Source organism: Poromitra crassiceps (genome assembly GCF_964638095.1).
Source record: "Poromitra crassiceps genome assembly, chromosome: 30".
NCBI classification, from domain to species: Eukaryota; Metazoa; Chordata; class Actinopteri; order Beryciformes; family Melamphaidae; genus Poromitra; species Poromitra crassiceps.
The window spans coordinates 10,870,035-10,897,406 of record NC_139652.1 but is presented as its reverse complement, the minus strand read 5'-3'; the positions used below and the strand labels follow the sequence as shown (position 1 = coordinate 10,897,406).

Below are 27,372 nucleotides of genomic sequence, written 5' to 3'. Positions count from 1 at the left end.
AAACACAACGTTCAACTTTCCATTCTAAATGAGAATTGTTGTGAGTTGTGAGAAGACCTCTATAAACAGACAGACATTTGATCCATATTAGTTTATTGATTACAACTAAGTGTCACAAAATGATCTAATTATTGTAAATTATGGGAATTTTGGCATTATTGACCGTACATCGTGCAGAGGGCGAAATTATCGTACACATATGATAATTATCGTACACCTGGCACCCACCACTCCATAAATCATTCATTAATCCAATAACTCTCCAATAACGCAATGTTTCACTGCGGAACCATCGCGATGGCTGTTTGGGTGACAACATCGCACAACCCTAGAAAAGAATGAGATGCCTTCAGATGTTGAAACACAGCAGGGATGCTGGTTAAATAGAGCTTATCTTCAAAGCAGCAGCAACAACATGGGCCTCATTTTCAACAGGCATCTTTCTCCAGTCACAAACAACACCCCAGCATACCCCAACCCCCTAGACTCAGCTCTCAGTCTTAATCCGTTTCACTACTGTTTGGCGGTTAGGTGGCGAAACCGAGACTACCTAAACCCCCAACTTTTACATCACAACAACTGGTTTGTTTTCTTTGAATATGATGTTCTATGCCTGCCAGTATTCCAGCCAGGCCTATTGAGAGCCAGCTTGTTAAGGAAGCCAGTTTTCAGACAAACAAGAGGAACCACCCTGGTGAGAGCGATTGGAAAGAGGACCACTTGAAGGAGAAGAACGCAGAAGTCATGATGAACGTGTGGTCAGCGTTTAGAAACCATGTGGTCATGTATGCAATCGTCATCACAAGCAGAAGGAAACCAGCCCTGTTACACAGGGCCTCTGCTTTCGCAATGAAACCAAGTGCTTAACAGGCAACTTTATGAAGCATGTCAAGCCTATAAATGAGAGCATCTACGCCAAAATCAACAATGACGCGGTGAATCAGACACTTGAGAACGGTAGCCGACAGTTGTTTTTTTGACTTGGACCGTGTTACAGGAAGCAGATGGCATGTCACACCGACAGATGTCAACGTTGTTTTGCTACGGTCGCTTTACCTCTCAAACTCGTCCACAGGTGCAGCAGTGTTGGCGGTAACGCATTACAAAAGTAACATATTACAAGTAATATATTACTTTTAGCAGTAACTCAGTAATATAACTTATTACCAATAGGATTTCAGTAATATTATACCAGTAACTTTGTCGAGTAACACAAGTTACAAATTGAGTAATTCTTATTTTATTATCAAAGCACATGTTTAAATAAATATACAATCATTTCCTAATCGGATTGTGTTTTTATGCAAATAACCACTATAGATGACAATAACAAATGAAACGGATAACATTTAGAAATTCTGGACCGTTTACACTGACTTCAAGATGGTGGAAATTATTTTTCGGGATGGTTCCGGGGAAGCGATGTCATTCTGCTGCTGCAGTTATTTTGGTGAAAGTAATGCAAACGTAGTGTAATAAGTAGCGAGTTACTCTCCACAGAGTCATATTATAAAGTAACATTACTTACAAATTTAAGTAACTAGTCATATTTAGTATATTCATTTTGAAAGTAACTTGCCCAGCACTGCACAGGTGGGATGCACACAAAACGTCGATGCACCCACATGTAGTACGCATTTACACACGTAGAGGAGTAGGAGGACACCAACACACGTGGCCTACGTGGCCAGGTGCCATGAACAGATGTAACACGGAGAAAAACAACTTCCTGTGTGAACCACCTGCATGCCCACACAGGAACTGTGGTAAAGAAAGAAAATATTTTAGCGTGCACGCGCGGACCTTTTCCTACAGTGAAAGCACTGAAAATATAACCAGCCATTGTGGTTATTTAGAGTCTGAAAATATCCTATGAGGACAACTCCCCGTGTCTCAGATGACAAGCTGTTCTCCAAGCCTCCTTTCCACATCCAAACTCTTCCTGAATGCACATTGTGACATCCTAGGCCTGGAACAATGTGCATTTTGGACAGTTCTAGAATTGTAAATAATTCATAATTTAGTCTAATTTCTCTCAAATATGGCGGATCCAATCTGTCCATGTGTTACATTTCACCAAGCAAGAATGTAAGCTTCCTACTATCATTTAAAAAAGCTCCCATAACTTGTAGGGGTGTGCCACCTTAGGCACCTCACGATTCGATTCGATTACGATTAAGGGTGCTACGATTCGATTATTAAACGATTATTACGATTATTACGATTAATCACGATTTTCGATGCATCTTTTTCACCAAACAGGATTTTTTTTAAGCAAAGTATCTTTGTCAATATCCATTAATTAAAGTAAACAAACAAATGTACCTCCATTATCTTCAGTTGCAACTGAAGTCCACGCAACACATGTTACAGCCAACCTGCATGCTTTCTTCAGTGATTCCAGTTTCCAGTACTTCGGTTTTGGTCTCGTTTTACAGTTAAGGAACTGCTTTCCGGGCGAAATACCGTATTTTTTGCAAATAAAGCAAAAAAAAAAAAAGCAAAAAAATTGCAAAAAAAAAATGCAATTTTTTTGCAAATCGATAATCGAACATTGTGAATCGATTTTAATCGTCACGTGACTCATCGCGATGCATCTAAAAAACGATTAATCGGCACACCCCTAATAACTTGCACGGTTTTGTGTTATAGATGGTTTTCATGGAATTGTGTTGCTAGGGAACAGTTTGAACCCTAGCTTATTTCCTGTCAGCTATAGTATTAGCAAACACTGAACAGGAAGTAAAGCTAGGGGCAATTTAGAATGTTTATGTTGTCAAGTTAAAACCATCTATTCACCTTATGTAGAAGAGACAGGCTGGCTTGAGAGACTAACAGGAAGTGTAAACACAATCGGAAGTTCTGATTGTGTTTACACTTCCTGTGACTCATAAAACCTAGTCTGACTCATTATGTGAGTCAAACTAGGTTTGACCAGGTGAGTGAGACTAGTTTGAGCAGGTAAAACTGCCGGCGTTTTGCCGGGGTCTGGGGACCATCAGGGGTCCCCAGCAGATTGATGAATAGTAGGGATGGGCATCGAATTTCGAATTTTCGAATAATCGTTGTTATTATCAAGGTCGACTTTTATTATTGAAAGTCTAAATTCGGAGAAAAAAAAAAGAAAAAAAAATAAATTGTGAGTGAAATGTTGCATTGTCTCCCCTGATTCTAAGTATAGTCGAATCGCTTGGTTTGAGCAAGTAAAACAATTTTTATAAGCATTTTAAGCAAGGTTTATGGAAAAATGAATGGCGGATGAAATCCCATGAAGAGGGAGAGGGGGTGACTTTGGCACCCCTTTGGCACTCAGACCTGAGCCTACTAAATATTTAATGAACCACTCATGATTGTCAAAACTGTTTTTTATTTTCGAAAATGTCAATGTCATGTAACATGTTCTTTACTTCAGTGGTGCAATGCTTGTTTGAGCTAAAAATCCACAGCAGAAGCTTTTTATATTAATTAATAAAGCCGTAGACTTAGAATCAGGGGAGACAATGCAACATTTCACTCACCCAAAAAAAAAAAAAAAAGAAGAAAGAACTTTTTTTTTACATTTTTTTTTTTTTTTTCGAATTTCGATTAAAAGTCGACTTTAGCCAGCGAATTTCGAATAGTGTTTTTGCTAGAAATGCCCATCCCTAATGAATAGTTCAACATAATTGACAATAAGTGAACACAGTTAGAGTAGACACTGTAGGATGCTGCATTCATTTATGGTTGGAGGTGGGAAGCGGCAAGTGGCAAACACGTCATCGCCGACCTACGTGCGTTCGAACTTCAAGGCTTCAAGTCGCAAAACCATGGATGCTAATAGCATCGGCGATTAGACAGCTAGCTAACAACTAATAACAACATTAACGTCTAATTGTATGGGTTTGACCAACTACTATATTGCTATGCTGATTGGTCTGAAACCTTACTAATGTTGAAAATAAAATAAAAAAAGTGCCAAAATGTGTTTTCAAGTTCAAGTATATTTATTGTCATTGTTAAATTACTCCAACAACGAGATATAGACAAAGCATCTCCCTGAGACGTACAGCGAAACACCAAGGTAAAGTGCATCGACCCAAATAAATAAATACATCCAATAAATAAATACATTATTCTATAAAGGCATCAGAGTTAGTGACTGTTCAGTGGTGCATGTGTGATGTAAACAGCGAGTCCAGAATATTGTTCACTCTACTATGATCAATTCTGCATTCACCAAGATGACCCACTTACAAATCTCAAACAGATCAGACACATCACGGTCAGACATGCACGATGATGATACTGTAGTACCTTAGTATGTGGACCACACGTTCTGTAGACTAGACTGGGTCTGTAGTACCTTAGTATGTGGACCACACGTTCTGTAGACTAGACTGGGTCTGTAGTACCTTAGTATGTGGACCACACGTTCTGTAGACTAGACTGGGTCTATGAAATGGGGGCTGACTCTTATCAGTGTTACTAAGCAACTTAATTAGGATACTAATGGTACCAGATAAGCTAAACATCATTACAATGTAATGTTTACAACATTAACCCCACATAGCACGCAGGGCTCCCTCCCCCCACCACACCCCCTTCAACATCAAATTCACAGACTTTCACGGTCCAATTCCCCCAATTCAAGGAGCCAACACAGCTTAGTTTGAGACATGGATCCAGGTTCATTACTGCACTTTTTATAACGAGAACTAGCAGAAGCTCACAGCCAATGAAAAAGAGAGAGGCTTGATTGAATGTGTGAAGTGAACACTTCTCAACGGTGCCGTGTTCAATTGCAGATGACAGGAACCACCACCGACTGCAACGCTCGTTAGAAAACATGTTATTGTCACTTGTCGAGAGCTGGAGGCGGAGCGAAATTTGACCGAGGTCAGGTGGCCCCCCCCTCATAGTTCTCTATGCAGGAAAACCCACGACTATTTTCAAAAAAAAATAATGCCTTGATTTTTATTTTTCAAATTCACAGATTTTCAAGAATTTCAAGGACCAGTGGGGAACCACGTAACAGATACCCCTACGAAGTAGATCATCTTTAAAGGAGATGGTTGGACTTTTATGTGTAGAGCAGCAATGCGGATTTAATTATGAATATCAAAAATAATAATTAATATCAAGATCCATGACCATGGACCAGTGGTAACTTAGTGATAACAAAGTTAGCAGGGTACAAGGACAGGCTTCATTGTGAGCATCATCGTTTGTTGACTGAGCCCAGTTCTTCTGAAAACAATTCTTTAACAATGCCCCACGGTGCCATTTGGTATTTTTCAAACAGCAACTTAAATGGGTTCACAGCGGGCCTGATGTGTTCTGAAGAGAAGTGGCCCAAAATGGACCATAATGCTACTGCTTGAGGTTCAACACAGCAATGCCAAGCAGCAAAAGCATGGCGTGACGATTTGGTCTAGAACTTCCATGCAAGCAGCACACAGATGAGCAGACAAATACAGTAGTGGGGCCGTTTCATAGCATTGTCTTTGTTGTTGTCAGCCTGCCTGAGTAAAGCCTTCATCCCACTGAAACTGAATGACAAATCTGTTCCTACAGTTACAAAGAAAGAAGGGGGGAAAAGACTGGAAAAGGCAGTGGAAAGTGTAAACAGTGCCACTGCCAAACAGCTATTGCAACAAACGGTACTGTTATGACCCTGTTCAACGGATAGTATCCATAATCCTGCCATAACCCAAATCAAAAGAGAATGTGGTTTATCTGACGGGAGAGGAGAAAAAAACGCTAGACTAAGCTAAAGTCCTCTAGCTTAGGAGGATATGAACAGACCTGCCCTTGGAAAAGTCTAAATGAATCACCTGGACCAAATTCCGTTACCTCATAAAGCACCCCCCCCATTCATTGGCCCACTGGCGTGGTTTGTCATGAGGTGTGTTCAATATCACATAGTGTTCAAGGGCTGCAACAAAATCAGTGTTGCTTAATTATACAAAGAGCCAGTTTAGATGTATGGGGGGGGGGGGGGGGCAAAGACAGGATTATGAGGACACAACATGTGGTGGTGGGTGGTGGGATCAACTGTGCCGGTAATGCACCAGGCACGGATCAACAGACCACAGAGGCAAAAAGGCAGGCAATGTGCCAAACTCTACCACCTCCTTCATTCTGAGACCATATATGACCCATTTACACATCGATTCCAGTCCATTACCATCCTGGTACTAAAGCCCTTAATAGCATGGTAAATTCCTGCTTAAAGGAACACTCCGCCCATTTTCAACCAGCTTTGTATCATTAGAACATCAGTAGTATATCAGAAAACTGTAAACGGTTTTGAAGTCTGTCATTTAATTTGACAGTTATTGAGTGTTAAAGTGTCGACCAGTGACATCACTGGTCCACACTAACTCAAATGAATAACTCATTAACTCAAATCAACTCTCAATAACTGTCAAACTATTCATCATTCATCTAGTTTGACAGTTATTGAGAGTAGATTTGAGTTAATGAGTTATTCATTTGAGTTAAGGTTCTTGCACACAGAGTCCGAATTGTTCGCTGCGTTTTTTTAATCCGTCATCCGAAAAAAACACGTCACGCACAGATACCTTGCACACTGAGTCCGATGCGTTAATTATCCAATATTCGTTGCGAAGATTCGCAACGAAAAGAAAACTACCCGCGATCCTATTGATCCACAACTGGCAGTGTGTAGTGTGGCTCTCTGTCTCTCTCCTCCCCCCCCCCCCCCCTTCCCCATACACACACACACACACACACACACACACACACACACACCGCGTCCCGCATTCCAAGCTGGTCTGCAATCACCCGGCACATTCTGTCTTTTAATTCCGAATCTCTGTATTCCTGCTTTGTCATAAAATGCTTTGTGCTGGGAGACGAACTGAATTAACTTCTCAGACGCCATTTTTCATTGTGAATAGCAACACTACGGCAGCTCTGAGTGGTCAAACACCTGTCAAAACGATTTCATGGATGCGGAAAAACGCAGAAAATCGAACCTCGTCCGAAAACTTAAATGACGGACGTAATTGTCGGACTCGGTGTGTCAATGATGATTGACACAAATGAGGTCGTATTTTTATTTTTTTCGTGCGTCAATTTCGGACGAAAAAACGGACTCTATGTGCAAGGACCTTTAGTGTGGACCAGTGATGTCACTGGTCCACACTAACACTCAATAACTGTCAAATTAAATGACAGACTTCAAAACAGTTTACAGTTTTCTGATATACTACTGATGTTCTAATGATACAAAGCTGGTTGAAAATGGGCAGAGTGTTCCTTTAAGCATCTGTAACAAATGCAGCTTGACCTTAGAGACATGTAGGCAGCTCAGGGGCTGTATGTGGTGGCAACTCCATGACAAAACTCACAGGAATACGTGTCGACTTATTCTTGTGAGCACGCAGGGCGACTGCCCACGCAAAGGAAATGGCTACAACCTCCGTTGGGAAACTTTGTCTTCTTTGTGAACAATACTGCGGCTTGCAATCAATAATCCATATCTGAGCATATCTGAAGGTGCAAGCAAAGTTCATTCCCTCCCCCCCCCCCCCCACACACACACACACACACACACACACACACACACACACACACACACACACACACACACACACACACACACACACACACACACACACACACACACACACACACACAACTCTCCAAAGCCTCAAAGCCTTTCTGTCTGCACTCAAGTACAATAGAAAGAACTGTCAGAAGATCTTTTCTTTTTATTTGATTTTTTTCTGTGCTCAAGTTAGATTTAGTTTGGACAGTCAGGGGGAAGGCTCAGGCCCGGCCCTACAGTATCAAGGTCCACCACCATTGTCCGAAACGGGTATTATTATTGGCAGCCTGTGACCCTCCAAGGCAGAAAAGAATGGTAGCTCTATATCTAGCACAGAGGTTACAAGCCCTGAGAGCCAACTGAAGAAAATAAATCTCTTGGGGAATATAATATAATCTAAGTGTGGTTCACAAACTTTTCACATCTACCTAACTGACACAAATTAAGACCACAGACCCCCCATTTGATAGGATTTTGTCCCAGGATCCCCATCTGATACGATTTTTGCTTTGAGATGTTTTGTTACAGAAAGTGTACAAAACCCATGACCAAAATAGTCAATGCATTCTGTCATTGTGTTACAGATGGAATTATAGTGAAAGAAAATAAATTATTCTCCTTTTTGCTGAGGACACTGTGGAACCCCCTCAAGGACCCCTGGGGGTCCCCGGACCTCACTTTGAGAACCACTGATCTAATACATCTCATTGTGTTTCTCCTGGGTGACAACTAGATCCGCAAAGAAAATCTGATTTTTTCTCTTCTATTGCCTCTCAAGGCGTCAACAACAAACACCTGCCTGCCTCTATTCCAATATCTTCCTTGCCCTTTTATTTCCTGATTTGAAGGTGTTGGCCAATGAACCAACCAATGAAATGTCTGTATACAATGAGCACTACCTGAGCATAGAAACAAACAAGGTTGGAGGAGGAGGGTAGATTAAGGGGTAATTGTGTGTGGAGAATGAACTTTTCTCCTTTGGGTTGTTTGTACTCAGATATGGATTTCTCAAATATCGTATTGTTGGGGAGTAAATGCCACCATAGCGTTACATGTGACCAGAGATCTTGTTCAAATGTACAAACTGTTATACCTATATAATGACTGTAGCTCACACACCCCTTGCACATATTAACGTTACACTGTGACAATTGACTATAGTGACTGACTGAGCTTTAGCTGGCTCATTCAAATGTTTACTGTACAAACGCACTGCCGTTAGTAACTAAAAGGCAATGACGTTACGTTACACTTGGATTAATCATTAGCTCGGTTAGCTGTAAAGTGCCTTCTCTTCAACAGCCTGCACAAAGTAAGCGTTGGTTTTTCTGAGGTTAACTAGTTGGAAGAAACATTCACAAGAACGAGTGGTTTTAGTCTAGCTAGAAAGTTTCCCAAAGCCAGGATACCGCGGCTACCACAGCAAGTTGATGATCCATACGTGATCTGTTGGTTATTACTAACTAGGTACAAGTGGAAAACGTATCAATATTACTCACATGTTTTATGTTGTGAGAAGAACCGTTGGCTTGAGGGAGATTGACCGTCTTCTGTCCTGTCGTGCGTCTGACTGAGAGCCGCTGTCTGCCTCCACTGGTGCAGCAGCAAGGGAACAAGATGAGTGTGTGTGTGTGTGTGTGTGTGTGTGTGTGTGTGTGTGTGTGTGTGTGTGTGTGTGTGTGTGTGTGTGTGTGTGAGTGTGTGTGTGTGTGTGTGAGTGTGTGTGTGTGTGTGTGTGTGTGTGTGCGTGCGTGCGTGCGTGCGTGCGTGCGTGCGTGCGTGCGTGCGTGCGTGCGTGCGTGCGTGTGTGTGTGTGTGTCAGTGTGTGTGAGAGAGCGTGTGCGCGCCTGGGAAAGTGTTCACAGTCACACCCCCACCGTGCGGCAGAAAGAGGGGTTACTTCATTAACTCTTTCCTGTCCAACAGTCTGGTATGGGCCAAAAAAAAACACCACCACCACAATAATAATAATAATAATAATAATAATAATAATAATAATAATAATAATAATAATAATAATAATAATAATAATAATAATCATCATCATCATCATCATAATCATAATAATAATAATAACAGCAACAGTAATAGTAATAATATGACTCATCTTCTTCATAGGTTTAGCTTACATGTCAAAGCAGTTCAGTAAAGTCTTATTAAATACTACTATTAATAAAAATAATACTACTACTATTAAAAATAGTAAATGTACAATTTGTAAAAAAAAAAAAAAAAAAAAAAAAAAGTAAAGCAAAGCTATTTTCAAAAATAATTAAATTAAACGTTTCAAAATACCAACAAAAAATACTATAAAGAGCAGTCTACTGAAACACTAATGCAGAAAATACATCCATTAAGGGCACAATTTATATGCAATCTCTTGGGTGCCTATAAGACTTTTGCACACCGTACTGTAGGCTATATTACTGGGTCAATAGGGCAAAACGCATTACACCCCATCCTGCAGGATGCATTTTACGTTCTAAAAAATATTGTTCACTTCCCACCATGACTACCATGAGCATGAACATAAACACCATGATTACATGAACAAACCACCATTTTATTAAGCGGGAAGTATGGGAAGAATGCATACTGTACACGGCCACACGGGAGCTTTTTGCCCATAAACAACCCTAACACACTTCCTGCCTATCCCCCTTTTCACCATTTGCCCCAGTGTGTGTGGAGAGATGTGCTATATATAGATATATAACTATACGTATTTCAGATAGTGATTGGAAGTTAACGTTTGCATGCAGACCTAGAGATGATCATGTCATGACATGTTCACCCAAATAAAAGAGTAAACAATGGGTCAGATAAACTACAGAACAGCTCTCAAGTATGTATCTGTTGAGACTTGTCAGGGAGCAGAATGTAAGTTGGAGGCGCTGTGCTGTGATATGTGTTTTGTTGCATTCATCAGTGGCTTTCAAAGTGGGAGGCAGGGCGCTCCAAACAGTTTCAGGGGAGGCTCAGTGAATGAAACATATTCCATTAGTTATTACATGGTTATCAAAAGGAGATCAAATAGAATAGCCTAAATGTGTGCGACTCCCAGAGTCAGCAACAAATAAATGCCTCCAGACAAACATTGGTATGTATTTGATGCAGTTTGAAGTCAAACAGGAACATCAGACTATCTTAAAAACTCTCGTAACGGACAAGCCCGTCTTTTATTGTCACACGAACCCCACAATACATGCATGCGGCCACAACACACTCATGCTGACGGTGGCCGGTGAAAAGTGTCCTCTGCATTTAACCCATCCAGGCATGTCCTTTCCTCCGGGGGGCAGGCCAGGAGCAGTGGTCGCTTTTTCTTTCCAGCGCCCGGGGACCAACTTCGGATGTTGTCGTCACTGGTCGGATGACGATGACGATCTGATCTTCTGCATGTTTTTAGTGGGGGGGTTATATACGGAGGAACCCCCTGGGGGAGCACGGGGAGAACATGCAAACTCCACACAGAGAGAAAGGCCCTTACGACGAGATACCCCACCTGGGCAGTAGGCACTGAAGATATAGCCTAGGTAAACCCAGCCACCACGTGACCTGCTCTCTCAGTTCCCAGTCACTATCACATAGTGACTGAGAACAGGTCTGAGAGCAGGTCACGTGGGGGATGGGTTTACCCAGGCTACTGAAGATATGGGGGGAACACAACCACAGTGCCCACAGTGTCCCAGGCGAGAATCGAACTCAGGACCTTCTAACTGTGAGGCGACAGCGCTACCGACTGCGCCACTGTACCCCCTTCTTGGCTCAATTGTTGAGTGTGGGATCGAATAAGCATCTAGGAATTGAGCGAAACTAAGCAAGTAAACTGGGGGGCTCGAGGCTCTGGTCCGAGCGAGGGGAGGCCCACAGTTTCAGACTTTGACAGTATACGTTTAGCTGAAGGCTGAGGGCATCCTGTTCTGGGCTGTCGGCTACCACCTGCATGAGTGTGTGCACGCATAGTGTTCACTGGTGTATGCCTGAGCCTACGGGAGCATTAGATGAATACATTACAATCATAGTGGGAATTTGACGTCTCATATAGTAATGCTATGTGAGTGATACTGTACAACTGTATTGTTCTGTCTTGTGTTGTGCTGCGTTGTGCTGTGTTGTGTTGGTTCTATGCTGTGCCGTGTTGTGTTATGCTGTGTTATTTGGCTCTATCCTATTTTATATTTCTCTAGTGCACTTTAGCCATTTACCCTGATTCCCCCCGCCCACCCCCCCTTACCCTAATCCAGGTTTGTATCCTGCCCCCCCCCCTCCCTCCATACTTTATATGTGAATGTTGATATGTTTTATACCCTGTTTTTATCCTTTTTTATCCTTAACATGACTCTTTTTTGCAGCCCCTCTCCCTTACCCCACAGGCCGTCTGTGTAAATAAGAATTTGTTCTTAATGACTCGCCTGTCTAAATAAAGGTTAAATAAAAAAAACTTAAACTGAACTCGGGAGTCGGGGACTGTACTTTAAAACATATTCTCCAGGTGAAATTATGAAGGGGAGAGGAGCTTATTGTCCAAAATTACAAATTCATTACCCCTTGTCATTATTTGAAAATGCATGTTGTGCATCTTACATGTGTAGTGTCCAGTGTGTGCCTGTGTGTTACGCTTGATAAACCCCCTTGATAAAGCTCATGAAGTATCCTCACATTGTGTGATGTGTCTCAAGCAGAAAGCCCAACAAAGAAATAAGTTCACTACATCACTTTTGGAGTCTCCAAAATAAACAATAGTATTCTTTATTTCAAACTAAATGATGGAAATCCACAACAATTCCTTTTGACAATATAACACATACAGTATATACATAAAACACTTTGATGCTACAGCTTGGAACAAAGCAACCTGGTATGTTTACAACAGTAGCTACAATATAGGTTGGATCCTAATGAGAGGTAATGAACCTCCCATTCCTCTCATTTCTTTCCTGAACCCCCCCCCACACACACATTTTCTCCCCAATTGCACTTGGCCAATTTCCCCCTGCTGCCCCGCCCCCTCTGCCGATCTGGAGAGAGCCGTAGACTAGCACCGCGCTTCCTCTGACACATGCGCAGTTGCCAGCCGCTTCTTTTCACCCGACAGCGGGGAGCTTCACCGGCAGGACGTAGCACGTGGGAGGATCACGCTATTCCCACCAGTTCCCTTCCGCCCCCGAACAGACGCCCCGACCGACCAGAGGAGGCGCTAGTGCAGCGACCAGGACACATACCCTTAATCCGGCTTCCCACTCGCGGAACACAGCCTGTACGGATGCCCGACCAAGCCGCAGGTTAACACGGGGGCGCGAACCTGCGACCCTCGTGTTAGTAGTCAGGGACATCTACTGCCGATACATGGCATACTAGTGTGATATCCATGCTGAAGCAGACATGTGCAAACGATCAAAGTAGAGAGAGAACTGGGAGGATGCTAGAGTCATCATTTCTTCTGCCTGTCCCCCATAGTAGAACTGCCCATCTCTCCTAAAATAACCTGCTCTTCAGTCCTTTGAACATTTGGCGAGGCTGATGATTTGAGGCCTCACGTATTGACGGAAATGGAAGGATATTTTTCTTGAACACCATAATTACCATGCTGCCGAGGGCCGGGCAGTAGGTTGGGGCACACAATGTCAGTTAGGAAAAGCTGCGTCTAATTAAACACTGCAAAAAGGATAATTACTACTTTACCGGAGCATGGGAGACCTCACCCATGTTTCGTGCTCCCTACTATCTGCATTGGACGCTCACCCAGCGCAACAGGCGCATGAGCCTGCTGCGCTGGACTAACTGAACCACAAAACCCACAACTACTCTGAGCCCAGGACTACTCCCTTCTAGGGCAGGACTCAAACATGGTCATTTGCAACAATATGGACCACCTTTGTAGGAGACTTGTGTTCTCTGTCCAACTCGTAATGACGTTTCAAGTACGTCACCACCACATGAGCGGACTGTCTGTAGAATGTCGTTTTGACTGGCCTTGTACTGAAGGATTTGAGTTGCAGAGAGCAAAGTTAGATCAATGGCATTTGTTGACAAGGATCTAAAACGCGGAGCTGGAACGTCAGGTACCTGAGAATGTGTCCGGACATTGGGAGGTAGAAAAAACTTATTACGGTAATACAGAGGAAAGGTTTGGTGGCGAGAGTGAACTTATTATGGTAATACAGAGGAAAGGTTTGGTGGCGAGAGTGAACTTATTACGGTAATACAGAGGAAAGATTTGGTGCCGAGAGTGAACTTATTACGGTAATACAGAGGAAAGGTTTGGTGCCAAGAGTGAACTTATTACGGTAATACAGAGGAAAGGTTTGGTGCCGACAGTGAACTTATTACGGTAATACAGAGCAATGATTTGGTGCAGAGAGAGAACTTATTACGGTAATACAGAGGAAAGATTTGGTGCCGAGAGTGAACTTATTACGGTAATACAGAGGAAAGATTTGGTGCCAAGAGTGAACTTATTACGGTAATACAGAGGAAAGGTTTGGTGCCGAGAGAGAACTTATTACGGTAATACAGAGGAAAGATTTGGTGCAGAGAGAGAACTTATTACGGTAATACAGAGGAAAGATTTGGTGCAGAGAGAGAACTTATTACGGTAATACAGAGGAAAGGTTTGGTGCCGACAGTGAACTTATTACGGTAATACAGAGGAAAGGTTTGGTGCAGAGAGAGAACTTATTACGGTAATACAGAGGAAAGGTTTGGTGCAGAGAGTGAACTTATTACGGTAATACAGAGGAAAGGTTTGGTGCCGAGAGAGAACTTATTACGGTAATACAGAGGAAAGATTTGGTGCAGAGAGAGAACTTATTACGGTAATACAGAGGAAAGATTTGGTGCCGAGAGAGAACTTATTACGGTAATACAGAGGAAAGATTTGGTGCAGAGAGAGAACTTATTACGGTAATACAGAGGAAAGGTTTGGTGCAGAGAGTGAACTTATTACGGTAATACAGAGGAAAGGTTTGGTGCCGAGCCGAGAGATAACTTATTACGGTAATACAGAGGAAAGATTTGGTGCCGAGAGATAACTTATTACGGTAATACAGAGGAAAGGTTTGGTGCAGAGAGTGAACTTATTACGGTAATACAGAGGAAAGGTTTGGTGCCGAGCCGAGAGATAACTTATTACGGTAATACAGAGGAAAGATTTGGTGCCGAGAGATAACTTATTACGGTAATACAGAGGAAAGGTTTGGTGCAGACAGTGGGATGAACTGTCACTGTCAAGTTTTGGGTCAAGTTTGTTTTTAACAACAGACATTTAACTGTGATACACAAATAACTTTTTCCTCCTACGCTTAGCAATGACCGCTTCCATTTTGGGCTAAAACATCCATTCACCACTGTTACATTTAAATGTTGATCAACATTGCACACTAATTACAGTGTTGTGAGGGTTTGCTACTAAATTCTCTCTATTTATTTCGGTTTACAGCAGATTATATTGCATGCAGAATGTGATGTCAAAACACAAATGTCACTTCAGTAAGTACAAAATAAGAGACTCCAGACACAATCAATTCATAAAATAATTTCCAAACGAAGGATTAACCTTTGAAAACCATTGAACTTATAATAGGTCCCTGTTCTGTGCACGAGAACATTGAATAGTGGTAAATACTTTTATTTACATTATGTACAAGATATAGGATGCAGTGTTAATGACTGTACTTTAAAGTCGTTTTAAGGCAAGACTAAGGATATGTTGTATGTAAAGAACCGTGCTACATCACTAATGAGGAACCATCTTACGTTCACACTCACATGCTCAGCTTGTGACGTTAGCTTACAGCTAACGTAACGCAACGTGACGTTAGCTTACAGCTAAGGGCAGAATGTTAACTTTCTTGTAAAATCACGCAGGCAACAGTCTCACCTGCCAGCGCACACAGCTTCATATTTGCCTCTTCTGTACGAGTCGGTGCACACACACCTATCTATCAAAATTACACGTTCAGTGGAAAGAATCTGAAACAATTAATAACACAACAATTCTTATTCACTTTGGTAGAACCTCTCTTGACTGATACTCCGAGAATATAAAAGTCAGTTGTCCCTGAAAAAGGTTTAGATGCTGTGCTGCTTACCGGGTAGTTCAGATCGGAATTTGATTTGGTTGATCTGATTGTACCCGAATCTTCCCCCCTCTTGTCTTTCGTCAGTGTGTTGCCTGGAGCGGTGGAAGGGAAGCATGCGAGTGCACAAGATATTCAGGCTTCACTTTAGCACACACACAGTATGAATTAACATCGACGGCTAACTATTTGAAGCACAAACCCTTGGTCCTCGAGTGTGATGCAAGAAGCCGTGTTAAGACGCAACGTTTTATCAGACAGATCACACTAAACACTGAATCTGGAGGAAAAGAACACTCTCGTAGCTGTACATGGACAACACAGCCTAGTGTTTCAAATTACTCTGTACATATCGAATCACATGACTGGGTGCTACAAGGACACACTGTACTACAGACTGCTATCGCCCTTCTTTACAATAACAGCACTCAGCACTGCACATAGAAGTAGTGTGTCTCCAGAGGGCCTTGGATCTCACAGCCCACCGAAAAAGTAATTTCACTACGAGATAATTTTCTCTTACTTGTAGAGTTCTGGGTTGTGAGACTGTCGCCCATCTGTTGAATAGATGGAAGGGGGGCGGGGTGCACCCAGTGGGAAAGCAATGCTCCAAGCCCCCATAAAACAAGATTCCAAACCTTCTGACCTCACAGTTTTGTTGACCTGTGCTCAACTGTCCACCTCCCTGGCAAATAGCATGCAGGCAAGCTCAGATCTTCTTGGTCCTGCGGCCCAGGTGGTAGTAGTAAGCCAGGGTGACGACCAGGAAGAGCACTCGACTCAGGAGCAGCAGGACGGCAGCGTTTGGCATGGTGCCGAGCTCCACCAGGGTGATGGACGTCACTGAAACCACAGAGAAAACACGTGTTACTTGAAATCCACGGTCTCTCTGCACACAGGAAGATGTCCAGTCCTTCAGCTATTCACTTTTGGAGCATGGTTCAAAATACAGGATTCCTGTATTTATGACCAAATTGTAATGAGACTCAACCATAAAGAAAGAATCAAGTACACTAAATTAACCATTTAACCATTTCAAAAATCATTATTATTTTACCCCAACAAATAACAGCAACCAACAATGTTTTCCTTTAACCGGGAGGTCTACACTGTTTGGGAGCCAGTCACAGCTTTTTAGGCATTTGACAGTATTCAACAAAAACTCCAGAAAATACATTTTCACGACTTAAATATAATATATATAAAATAAATAATTAAATAAAAAGTCACGACTGCAGTGTTGTACATGAACGCACTAAAAGAGAGCCGTTCATTGAACAAGCTCATATTTTGTTTTTTTTGTTAGCAATTTTTTATTTTATTTCACAAAGAAAAAGGCAGTGAATGGTTCAATGACAGAGACAAGTGGTCCTCATATTAGGACTACAAATAAAACTAGAAAATAAAATGAAATAAAAATATAAGCTCATATTTTGGTATGACTTCCAGGTTTTTCACAAGTGTGTGAAACTCAAATACTGTATAATGCAAGACTGTGTTTCCGAATACGGACCACAAGAGGGCAGTATAACACACAAATTAACATTCTCTGGTTAGAGACAGGAAAGGATCAGATATAACTGGATAACTGAAATCGACACAAAAGAAATATAAACTGTGGCCATTGTTTACTGTCATCTCTTGCTGATTCTTTAAGGTAAAAAGGCAGGGGGGGGGGGGATCTCTGAAGCTCTGATTGTAAAACTTGCTGGTAGAGGTGCAATCGGCTCACCTAAAAACTGGACAGCAAAGTAGCAGGCTTCAGTGAGCAGAGTCCACTGGATGATGACCTTCTCTGGTGTGTAGAGACCATTCCACAGGATGAGGGCCAGGCCTGCACACGCCCACGGTTCAACGAAAGGTTCAGGGGCACGGGAAGGAAAAAGGAGAGACAAAGATGCAGCTCAGGAGAGAAGAACTCCTAACATGCCTAAGAAGATCCCCCCCCCCCCATCAGCACCAACATCAGAGCAATCACACTTGTAGCTGCGCTCACACTGTGTGCTGCCATGTGCACAGCAATCATTGGAAAACTGTATTGATTTTGTTAATTGCTCCGACTCATTGATTCTGATAAGAGGTTGTGCTCAATGACCCCCCCCCCCCCCCCCCCCCCCCACCACCCAATAATCCTTCGAGGTTGTTTTTCCTGTTTTGCGCGCGCACACACACACACACACACACACGCACGGTAGGCTATGGGGACGGGTGGGAGGGCTGAGGGACTGTATCCTCTCCTCCCTGCCAGGTTCCATCTGTGTGACAGATGAGACCCCGTCCTCCTCCCTCTTCAGCGTTTCCTGTCTCGTAAGACATCACTCTCTCCTCTCGCTGATCCACATTAGTCCTGCTGACATTTATAAGAAAGGAGCCCATCTCTTGTCAGCCACATGAGATCAGAAGCCGGTTTTGCTATAGATTTGTGCACCTTCCTCCACACACACACACAATGCCATTAAGGGTTTATCTCTCCTTTGACATTACAGTATTCCCTTTATCCTGCAGGGGGCCGTGCACATTTGTTCATATTTAGGCACAGTGTATTGGAATATGTGGGTTCGCCCAAAACCCTGTGGTGAAGCCAGAGGAGAAAAAGGCATGCCATGTACATGACATTATATTTGTGCTAACAATGGGCCTGGGCCACCCCCCACTCCTCCTCCTCCACACCCCCTCTACGTGCCAGGCCTATGTAAATGTAGCTCCGTGGAGGGAGGTGCTGCCAGTAACAGCTCTGTTGTGCTCTCTAAACCAGAGGTTCTCAAATGTTTTTCAGCCAAGGACCCCCCTTACAAGATAGAAAATATACCGGGGACCCCCTCATTCTGATTCGTGATTTTGGGCTAAGCTGAATTGTTTCCACGGTAACGTGCTTGACTTTTAATTTGATAGGTTTGTTATTAGAATGTAATCCATGAATGAACCATTTTAGATTTAAAGCATAAACTATTTTTGTTGAACTATGAAGATTTTGCACTTTTTTTTTTTTTTTTTTTTTTTTTTATTACATTACATTTACATTACGTCATTTAGCAGACGCTTTTGTTTTGTCCAAAGCGACTTACAATATCACAATTTGTCAACAGTACAGAAAACCACTATGCAACACAATCAATGACAGCCAAGATATTTTGATAGACTAGCACCATGTAGGAAGTAGTTTGAGAAGGAATAAGTAACATGTCGCATTTTTTTTTTATTAAACTTTTTTTTTTTAACTCATTGAGTGCCATGGACGAGTATGTTCGTCATTTCGTTTAGTAACGTAGAGTGCCAAGGACGAGTATGTTCGTCAATTGCGTTTTTTGACGGTGGGACGTGGATCAAAGGCTCAGGCATCTCCTGTACAAATATGGGAACTATTGAAGGTGTATAACCTATTTTACGGACTCATTAGGTGGCGACAGTGCTCTCCAGATTACAGAAAGGTCCGGAAAACAGGAGGAAAAAGCCGTGATCAAAGAGAAACCGATGCATGCTGCAGCCAGAGCCATATAGATTGCTCTGTCTGCAGCTGACGTTGTCTGCGAACCGCAGTCAATCCGCGCACACAACTGAGCTCCTCTGCCTCTATCTGTCTGTCTGCATATTGTTTCTCCACACGATTACCCGCCAGAAAGGCAGCACCCGACGCCGAAGGGCCAAACCGTTCCCTGCAGTCCGGTTTGGCATTTCCTTGTCGCGCTGGGAGCCGCCCGGCGCACAAAAACGAAGCGCTCCGAAAATAGACTGGGTGCGTGTAGGCTGCGTGTTAGTGTGGGGAGGAGTTTGCAGCTGAGGGGGGGAGAGGGGGGTAGGGCACGCAGGCACCACACAACTACACCACGTCACTACATCAGAAAATATTAGCTAGAGTCAGTGAATGTGCTTGAAATGCTTCATTTCACAAAAGGCTGAATATCTCAGCTTATAATTTGAAACCTGTCTTTTTGCTCAAAACAGCCTATCTTCTCCGGCTCATAACTAAAGAACGGAAAATGGGATCAATAAACTTTTTTTTGCAGATGATAGAAGAGAGTCTCATCGTTCTTTGTGCATGTTCGGTGTTTACATAGTAATATCACACAATATTCTGTGGGCCTCGAGAAATCACTGAAAACGCTCTGAAACTCTGGCACTGGGAGCGTCCGTTCTCCAAAAGTGGCTGGCACTCAATGAGTTAATTATTATTATTATTATTATTATTTTTTTTTACCTGAAAACTTTTCGCGGACCCCCTGGCAAAGTGCCACGGACCCCCATTTGAGAACCACTGCTCTAAACTATGCTGAAAGTGAGAACCAGGCAACATTTCCTGGATGCATGATAGGCTGCTTATCATCCCATCAGCAAGGTACCCGAGTGCCGTCTGCCTGGCTGTACACAGTCACCTCGCCCCTCTACAGACCAATCACACACCCCATAACGGCTGCTCTACAGACCAATCACACAGCCCGTAACGGCTGACTGACTGACCGACCGACCGACCGACTTGCCAGGCTGCCTTGTCGAGGCCATTAAAATAATCGTTTCCATCGCCAACATCATTTCTCTGTGAAAGGGAGCAGAGCACTGGGGCAATAATTACTGAGTTCATTTGTGAGCAGCTATTGTCTGCTGCCGCTGGCATGGCAGTGGAGAGCTCCGTTTAATGTGTGATTAAGTCATGTAGAGTCATATCAATTGCCACCACTCACACGCTGGTCTGTCATCCCCCACTGTGTTCCCATAGGACTTATACTGTAGAAGTGATGTACAGCAGGGATACTCAACTTGCTTTGCCCGGGGGCCACTTTCGTGAAATGATAGAAGGCCAGGGGCCAGTTAATAAACAATCAATATACCGGTACATTTTTCTGTAGCGGATTGTAGGTGTCAGACGGAGTTTAGTCTGACAATGTTGTGCACACCGGATAGTTACTTAGGTTAAGTACATACATAAGTGCCTGGGCAGCGAGCAGACGGCGGTATTTGACAATTTAGCAGCTAAATCATAGATTATTGAAAGATATTCCATATTCCAGACTGAAATATCTTGCATGTTGCGTTTAGGTGCACTGTAAAAAAAAAAAAAAAAAAAAATTGCAATTCCATCGCGGGCCACACAGGCCGCATGTGGCCCACGGGCCGCCAGTTGAGTATCACTGATGTACAGTATGGGGGGCACAGCAACCGTGCCTACTGGAAATACCGCTGTCAACCACTGGAGGATTGGTCTCTGTGTCTTGTGGTGCTCTCATACGGTACTCTACATATTGCAACACTGATTCAGATTGAATGCCTTCAGGCATACAGCTAGAGCCAACAGACAGCTTTTTGTACATCTTATATAAAATTATAACAAACACATTTGATTGCGTGAATGGGAGAGAGCATGTGCAGACAGTACCAGCGCATATATTTTTAGAATATTATAAATAAATACTATGCATGTGGGAGCCTTTTAAGTGGCCTGTCTTTGTCGTTCTGCGCCTGGAAGACTCACTGAGCAGTGCTCCTCCATACAGGCGAGTGGCGATGCTACATGTAGCTGTGGAGAGCTCCTCCTCGAAAAGGACCTCATAGAGCTGGTTGGGGAACACCAGGGCCTGTGTGGGGGAGACAAAAGCACAACACAACTCGGTCATATCGGCAGAGCGTTGACAGAGGACAACGTCTTCCTGTTAGACATGTCCTCAACGCCTTCCTGTTAAGACAGTCGACAGAGCGTAACTTCTTCCCGTTAAAGACAGTTTGGCATGGCTGTGTGCCGCCCATTGAGCCTGAAGGTGGTCAGGCAGACAAAGACTGAGCTGTTCCTCCAGATGCTGTTCACTGATAAGTGAGAAAGAGTCTATAGTGACACAGTGCTCGGCCTACATAACATCGCCTCCACATACAGTATAGAGAGGAAGCCCTTTACTGAACTTCCTAAAAGGAGTGCCTTTTCTCCAAACTTGTACCAAACCTTTTACGGACAACGAATTTGTAAAATGAATGAAAGACTTGTGCGATGACCAACACTGAAAAATTCATAGAGGCCACTAAGGTTTTGGATCATGAATGTGAAACTAATTTGTTTGGGTTGGTGTGTCCATAACTTAAGTACAGTAACACTTACCATCAGGGCCATAACTGTGAAAGCCACCGCTGAGATGAGCATCCATACCCTAAGAGAGAGAGAAAACCAACGTTGACGTTCAGAAGTTTAGAAGATGTATAATTCCACTGGAGGCGATAAGACAAGACGACCTGCTACTGAGCCGTTCCGATATTGAATGATTGAGCAGCCTGAAATCCAGTGTTTGGAGTAACTAGTTACTAAGTAACTAGTTACTGTAACTTAACTACTTTTTTCAGTAACTAGTAATCTAACTAATTACTTTTTCAAATTCAGTAACTCAGTTACAGTTAGTAAAATAGTAACTGGGCTAGTTACTAGTTCCTTTAGGACAGGAAAATAATGGACAACTTCAGAGGATTACCCAGTTTCTGATGCTCAAACCTAGTCCTAGTCCAGCTACAGCCAGAGCCCCAGAGGCTAATGACCTTGATAGGCCTCAATAGGCCTCCCCAATAAGTGAAAGTTCAATGCCACACTGTGGCACAGCAACACTAACATAATGTGTGCATTAATAACAATCGAAGCAGACTTTTAAAAGTAAGCAAAAGTTACTTTCCCTAGTAACTAATTACTTTGAAGTAACTGGTAACTTTAAAGTAATTAAATTACCTTTTGAGTGAAGTAACTAGTAACTGTAACTAATTACCAATTTTCAGTAACTTTCCCAACACTGCTGAAATCTCACCTCAGCCCGATAGGCTCCCGCACCGCAAACTTGATCTCATTTCCCAGCATCTGACTGATCTGTGAGTGAAAAGACACAGCGAGAAGAAAGAGAAATAAAAGAGACATTGAATAAAGCTCATGTCATTTCCACAGCTATTGGTATTCATTTATGACCGCCTTCGACGAAACCTTCGCCCACCTCAGTGGAGACAAACACGACACCGAGCGTAAAGCACCCTCCATGGACGACGTGTATCTAATGTTTATGACACACCTGTAGCAAAAGCTATTGGAATGGCAGGGCCTTAAACTAAACATAGCAAATAGAAAGAGGGGCAGAGAGACAGAGTCATTAAGATGTTCATTAGATACGGTAAATGTGCACATCTTAATTACTTCCTCTCATTAAGAGGACATGTTAATAACAAGGTCTTCCAGTGTTTTCTGAATTAATAACTACTACTACAAAAGAAAAATCTTATGTACCATAAATGAGCTTCATCCTTGCAACATCCCCACCAAGTAATACTCCTGAAATCATGAAGTAGTTGGAAGGAGAATCTTGACCATTTGATAAAGCCTAGTAGTGTGTCATACAGTGTAGATGAGTGCAATAACAGGACACAGTTACTAGGGTTGTCAAAAGTATCGATAGTATCGATAAAAGTCAATACTAAAAGTTTGAAACGGATACAATACTCATTTGCAACAGGTATCGATAGTATTGATAAGTATCAATACAAAAAATCTGAAACGGATACAATACTCATTTGCAACTGTATCAATATCAGCAATGCTTTCTCTTAATGAAAAATCAAACATACCACTGATTTCTCTCTCCCTGTCATTGATGGGTATCTTTTGCCTGAACAAGTTCAAAGTATTCCGATAGGCTGATGACTAGAGCAGGGGTAATCAGCTGTGTTATGATAGGCTGATGACTAGAGCAGGGGTAATCTACTGTGTTGTGATAGGCCGATGACTAGAGCTGAGGTAATCTGCTGTGTAAGTGCAAAGTTTTTAGTGAGTTTTATCAGGCCTAGATTATGGAGAAGCGTGCATCTGTCCATCTATCTGTCTTTGTTTTTGTTTTTTTATGTCTCTTGATGTGTTGTCATCCCGCCGCGTGGTATCGAAAATGGTATCGACTATCGATATTTTCCTGGATATCGGTATCGTAGTATAAATTCTAGTATCGTGACATCCCTAACAGTTACTATTTCATGACATTTTCAGAGCCACACTGTCACACCACAACAACAACAACAACAAAATCGTTACAGTATCAATATTGACGACACATAGCAAAGACATGTCCCTGGTCACATCTGTTGGCCTCAGCATCACTAATCACACATGATTGAGCAGTGGTGAGTGACATATTGATCATCTCACACAAACACATCATTAGAGCTCTATTTACACAGCACCCCCACACCCACCCTGTGGCTCCCATGTTCCTTGCTGTGTGATCTTACCAGCAGGGTAAAGACTCAGTGGTTTCTCAAGCTTTTTCAAGTCAACGACCCCTAAACTGACACAAATTACACCACGGACCCCCATCTTGAGAAGATTTTGTTCCAGCATCCCCCCCATCTGAGAAGTTTTGTGCTTTTAGATGTTTTTATTACAGAAAGTATGAAACCCATGACCTAAATAAGTCATACATTCTGACATTGCCTTACTTATGGATGGCATTATAGTGAAAATAAATTTGTCCCCTTTTTGCTGGGGACCCCCTGGAACCCCCCCTCAAGGACCACTGGGGGTCCCCGGACCCCAGTTTGAGAAGCGATGCTCTAGCGGTCGACGTGCCCGCAGTGATGCCAAGTCTACAATGCCATGACAGAGAGAGCCAATAAAGCATGGCCTCTGTGCGTGGTCAAAGTATGATGACAGAAAAGCATTTTGGCCTTTTGAACCTTTCCGAGTGCTCAAAACGTGGAGGATAAGCTTTCATTATGAATCAAACACGATTTTCTTCTCCTGTTCCAATCCAATCAGATGGATGATGTAGTGGAATATCATGCTACTGTTCCCTGCAGCCGTGTTCAGCAGAATATATCAGCCACTCTGTGCCAACTGCTTATTGTCGCTCGGAGCCCCGCTGTAAATCTCAACGCCAGTGAGATCAAACAATCAACAATTGTGCCATAAGAAGAAATTGACCGTGAAGAGTAGCGTAGTCACACAGTGTGCTTTTGAGAATGATGGCTACTTTAAACTCTGATGCTGCTCCCCATTGCCAACACGTATCAAGTGCACAAGGTGATAGATCGCTCAGTCAGGAGTTCTCTCAAATGGAAAGAGAGGATGTACACTGAACGTTAATGGAAAGAGAGGGTGTACACTGAATGTTTGCATCTTCCTGATATTGAGTTGCACTGCAGGCAGCATCTTCCTGAAATTGCAGGCAGCATCTTCCTGATATTGCAGGCAGCATCTTCCTGATATTGCAGGCAGCATCTTCCTGATATTGCAGGCAGCATCTTCCTGATATTGCAGGCAGCATCTTCCTGATATTGAGTTGCAGGCAGCCCCTTTTGAACAATCCCATCCAATCTCAATTGTCTCAACTGGCTCCTCTTCATCTTCAGCGCCTCCTTTGTGACCTCCAATGGGAAATCAATAAGTGATAATAGCTTTTCATCTGTTTTTTTGTTTGTTTGTTTGTTTGTCATGTTTATTTCAAATATGTATGTAAACAAAACGGAGACAATATACGGGGCCTTCAAAATTACACGTTAACAAGTCGATTGAAATAGTATTATGAGATAAAGATGAAGGGGTAAGAAACGTAGACATATTCGAAAAGGAGTGAGAAGAAGTATAACTTATTAACTCCCACCCCTTTTCCACAATACTACATTATTATATATATACACTTGTATAACAACACATACTACAAGCAACAACAAGCCTTCAGTTCTCATCCACCCCCGTAACGTCGACAATCTCGCTTCGTCATTGAACACCTCCTCCCTCAAGAACGCATCTTTGTGTCGCAGACCCCGGGAACGGTTGAAACAAAGACATTGAAGCATGAAATCCACTACGGCAGGGAGACTGATTCATTTGCTGGTTGGCGGTGTTTGGAGGGAAGTCAGTCACTTTCAATTTCAAGGTAGTTCCCTGCATGAGGAGCCCGTGAGATGTCACAGTGAATGAAATGGAATGATTCGTGTGATCTACGACAACGATTAAGACGAGGCTTTCGTCTTTGTACCATTTTCCACCATGTAAGCACAACGTTTTGGAACCTGTTCAATAACAACGGCATTCCATCTATCGCAGTTATTATAAATCCTGACTAGAATGATGGGACCCAGTCACACTGCAGAAGGCAAAACGACTGGCTCTTTGCCATTCTTCATTCTTTATGGCATAAACACTTTAAACGGTGCAGCTGGAGAGGAAAGTCAGGATAATCGTGTGACAAATGAAAAGCCCTAAAGCGCAAACAATCCCACAATTATGTAAGTCTTGGCCGCAAAGAGTCAGACTCTGAGTGAATAATCATCATTTACTATCCAATTAACTCGGGGACATATTGATTCCCGGAGGGCTGAAATTTCTCATTTGCTCCCTTTCATAGTTCTTTATGAAATATGGTCTAGCAGACTCAAGGCAGAGGGGATGATAAAAGAGAGGTCAAGACACGACTTTTTCCCCAGCATAAGAATAATGAAAGTGTGAAAGTGTGCTGTGAGCGGGTGGAGGCTGTCAGAGCAGCAGGTGGCGCCACACTCTCCTGCTGGGTTGGACTGACATGATTGCTCCTTTCTCTCCAGGAGGCAACACGGGCTGTTACGGGATTGGATTACTTTGACTAAATTAAGTACATTAATATTGGAAATATTTATGATTATGACTATTACCGTATTATTACTACAGTATGATGAGTACGCAAGCAGCCAGGCATGAAGTCAATGCAAGTTGTGAGCGGGGGGGGGGGGGGGGGGGGCAGGGCAGCGCGGGGCAAAACAGAGCGAGGCGTGGGGCAAAAACACAGTGCTTCTAGTGTGAATGGCCAAAAGGGGGCGCTGTAGGAGGTGGTCAGTCAGGTACAGTAGAAAAGGGGCAGGCTGTGCAGGGTTTTGAAGGCGAGGAGTAGTTTGTAGGCGATGCGTTGTTTGATGGGAGCCAGTGGAGAGAAATGGAGGAAAGGTGCGATGTGGTCCTGGGACCGGGTGTTTGTGAGCAGGCGGGGCGGCTGAGTTCAGAAGCATCTGGAGTCTGTGGAGGGAGGGAGGGATCGGGAGCTGATGCCGGTGAGGAGGGAGTTGCAGTAGTCTGGATGATGGAGCCGACATGGTGGTCGAATGAGAGGGTGGGCTCAAGGATGAAACCAAGCTTGCGAGCCAGGGGCAGGGGTTGGGGATGATGGTTGCGTTGTCAATGGTGAGTGTCATGGGTCTGAGTGTGCATTTTGTGCCGATGAGAAGACGTTCCGTTAGGTTTGAGGAAGTTGTGGCTCAGCCAGGTTTGTATTGCAGATATGCAGGTTTCGATGTGGGTGAGTGGTGGGTTCTGAGTGGATCTTGTGCTGATGTAGATCTGGGTGTCGTCGGCGTAGCAATGAAACTGGACTCTGGACTTGGAACATGAACTATACATTTACACATGAATATGTGAAGATGCTGCTGATGCACATGTAAGCGCTAGGATGAAATGACTGAGGGGGGCGGTTATAACTGGGGAGGGGGCAGATTTTTTTTTTAGATTTTTTTTCTTTTTTTTTAATATGATATTTTTACATCGTAAAACATAGGTTATATACCCGCTATGCCTATTTCTGGACTTTTTAACCATAATAACCTCTGAAAAGCGCAATAACAACACAAGAAAGGCTACTATTCAAAATCAAATAAAACATTTATTTCACAGCAGCAGATTAAGGCATTAATAGAGCTGAGCTTTGCATAACGTGAAATGCGGGACCTGTCTGGAGCACTCTGAACATATATGTCTATATGAAAAGTCATAGA

The 27,372-nt window shown here is 43.0% G+C and overlaps 2 protein-coding genes across 3 annotated transcripts in view; both read right to left on the bottom strand.

Moving 5' to 3' along the window:
* LOC310800385 (CD82 antigen-like) overlaps nucleotides 1-9,155 on the bottom strand; it is a gene marked incomplete at its 3' end in the record, with an annotated part of 31,053 nt that extends 21,898 nt beyond the window's left edge. The window contains 1 exon segment of the mRNA XM_083662986.1: nucleotides 9,055-9,155.
* Nucleotides 9,156-12,553: 3,398 nt separating this feature from the next.
* LOC310800562 (tumor protein p53-inducible protein 11-like) overlaps nucleotides 12,554-27,372 on the bottom strand; it is an 80,272-nt gene continuing 65,453 nt past the window's right edge. For both annotated transcript variants that reach the window (XM_083663177.1, XM_083663178.1), the window contains 5 exons: nucleotides 22,404-22,462; nucleotides 21,716-21,764; nucleotides 21,101-21,203; nucleotides 17,369-17,470; nucleotides 12,554-16,479 (listed from right to left, as the gene is read on the bottom strand). In XM_083663177.1, coding sequence (XP_083519303.1) covers nucleotides 16,346-16,479; nucleotides 17,369-17,470; nucleotides 21,101-21,203; nucleotides 21,716-21,764; nucleotides 22,404-22,462 — 447 coding nt within the window. In that variant the 3' untranslated portion in view covers nucleotides 12,554-16,345. The remainder of the gene's footprint in view (nucleotides 16,480-17,368; nucleotides 17,471-21,100; nucleotides 21,204-21,715; nucleotides 21,765-22,403; nucleotides 22,463-27,372) is intronic.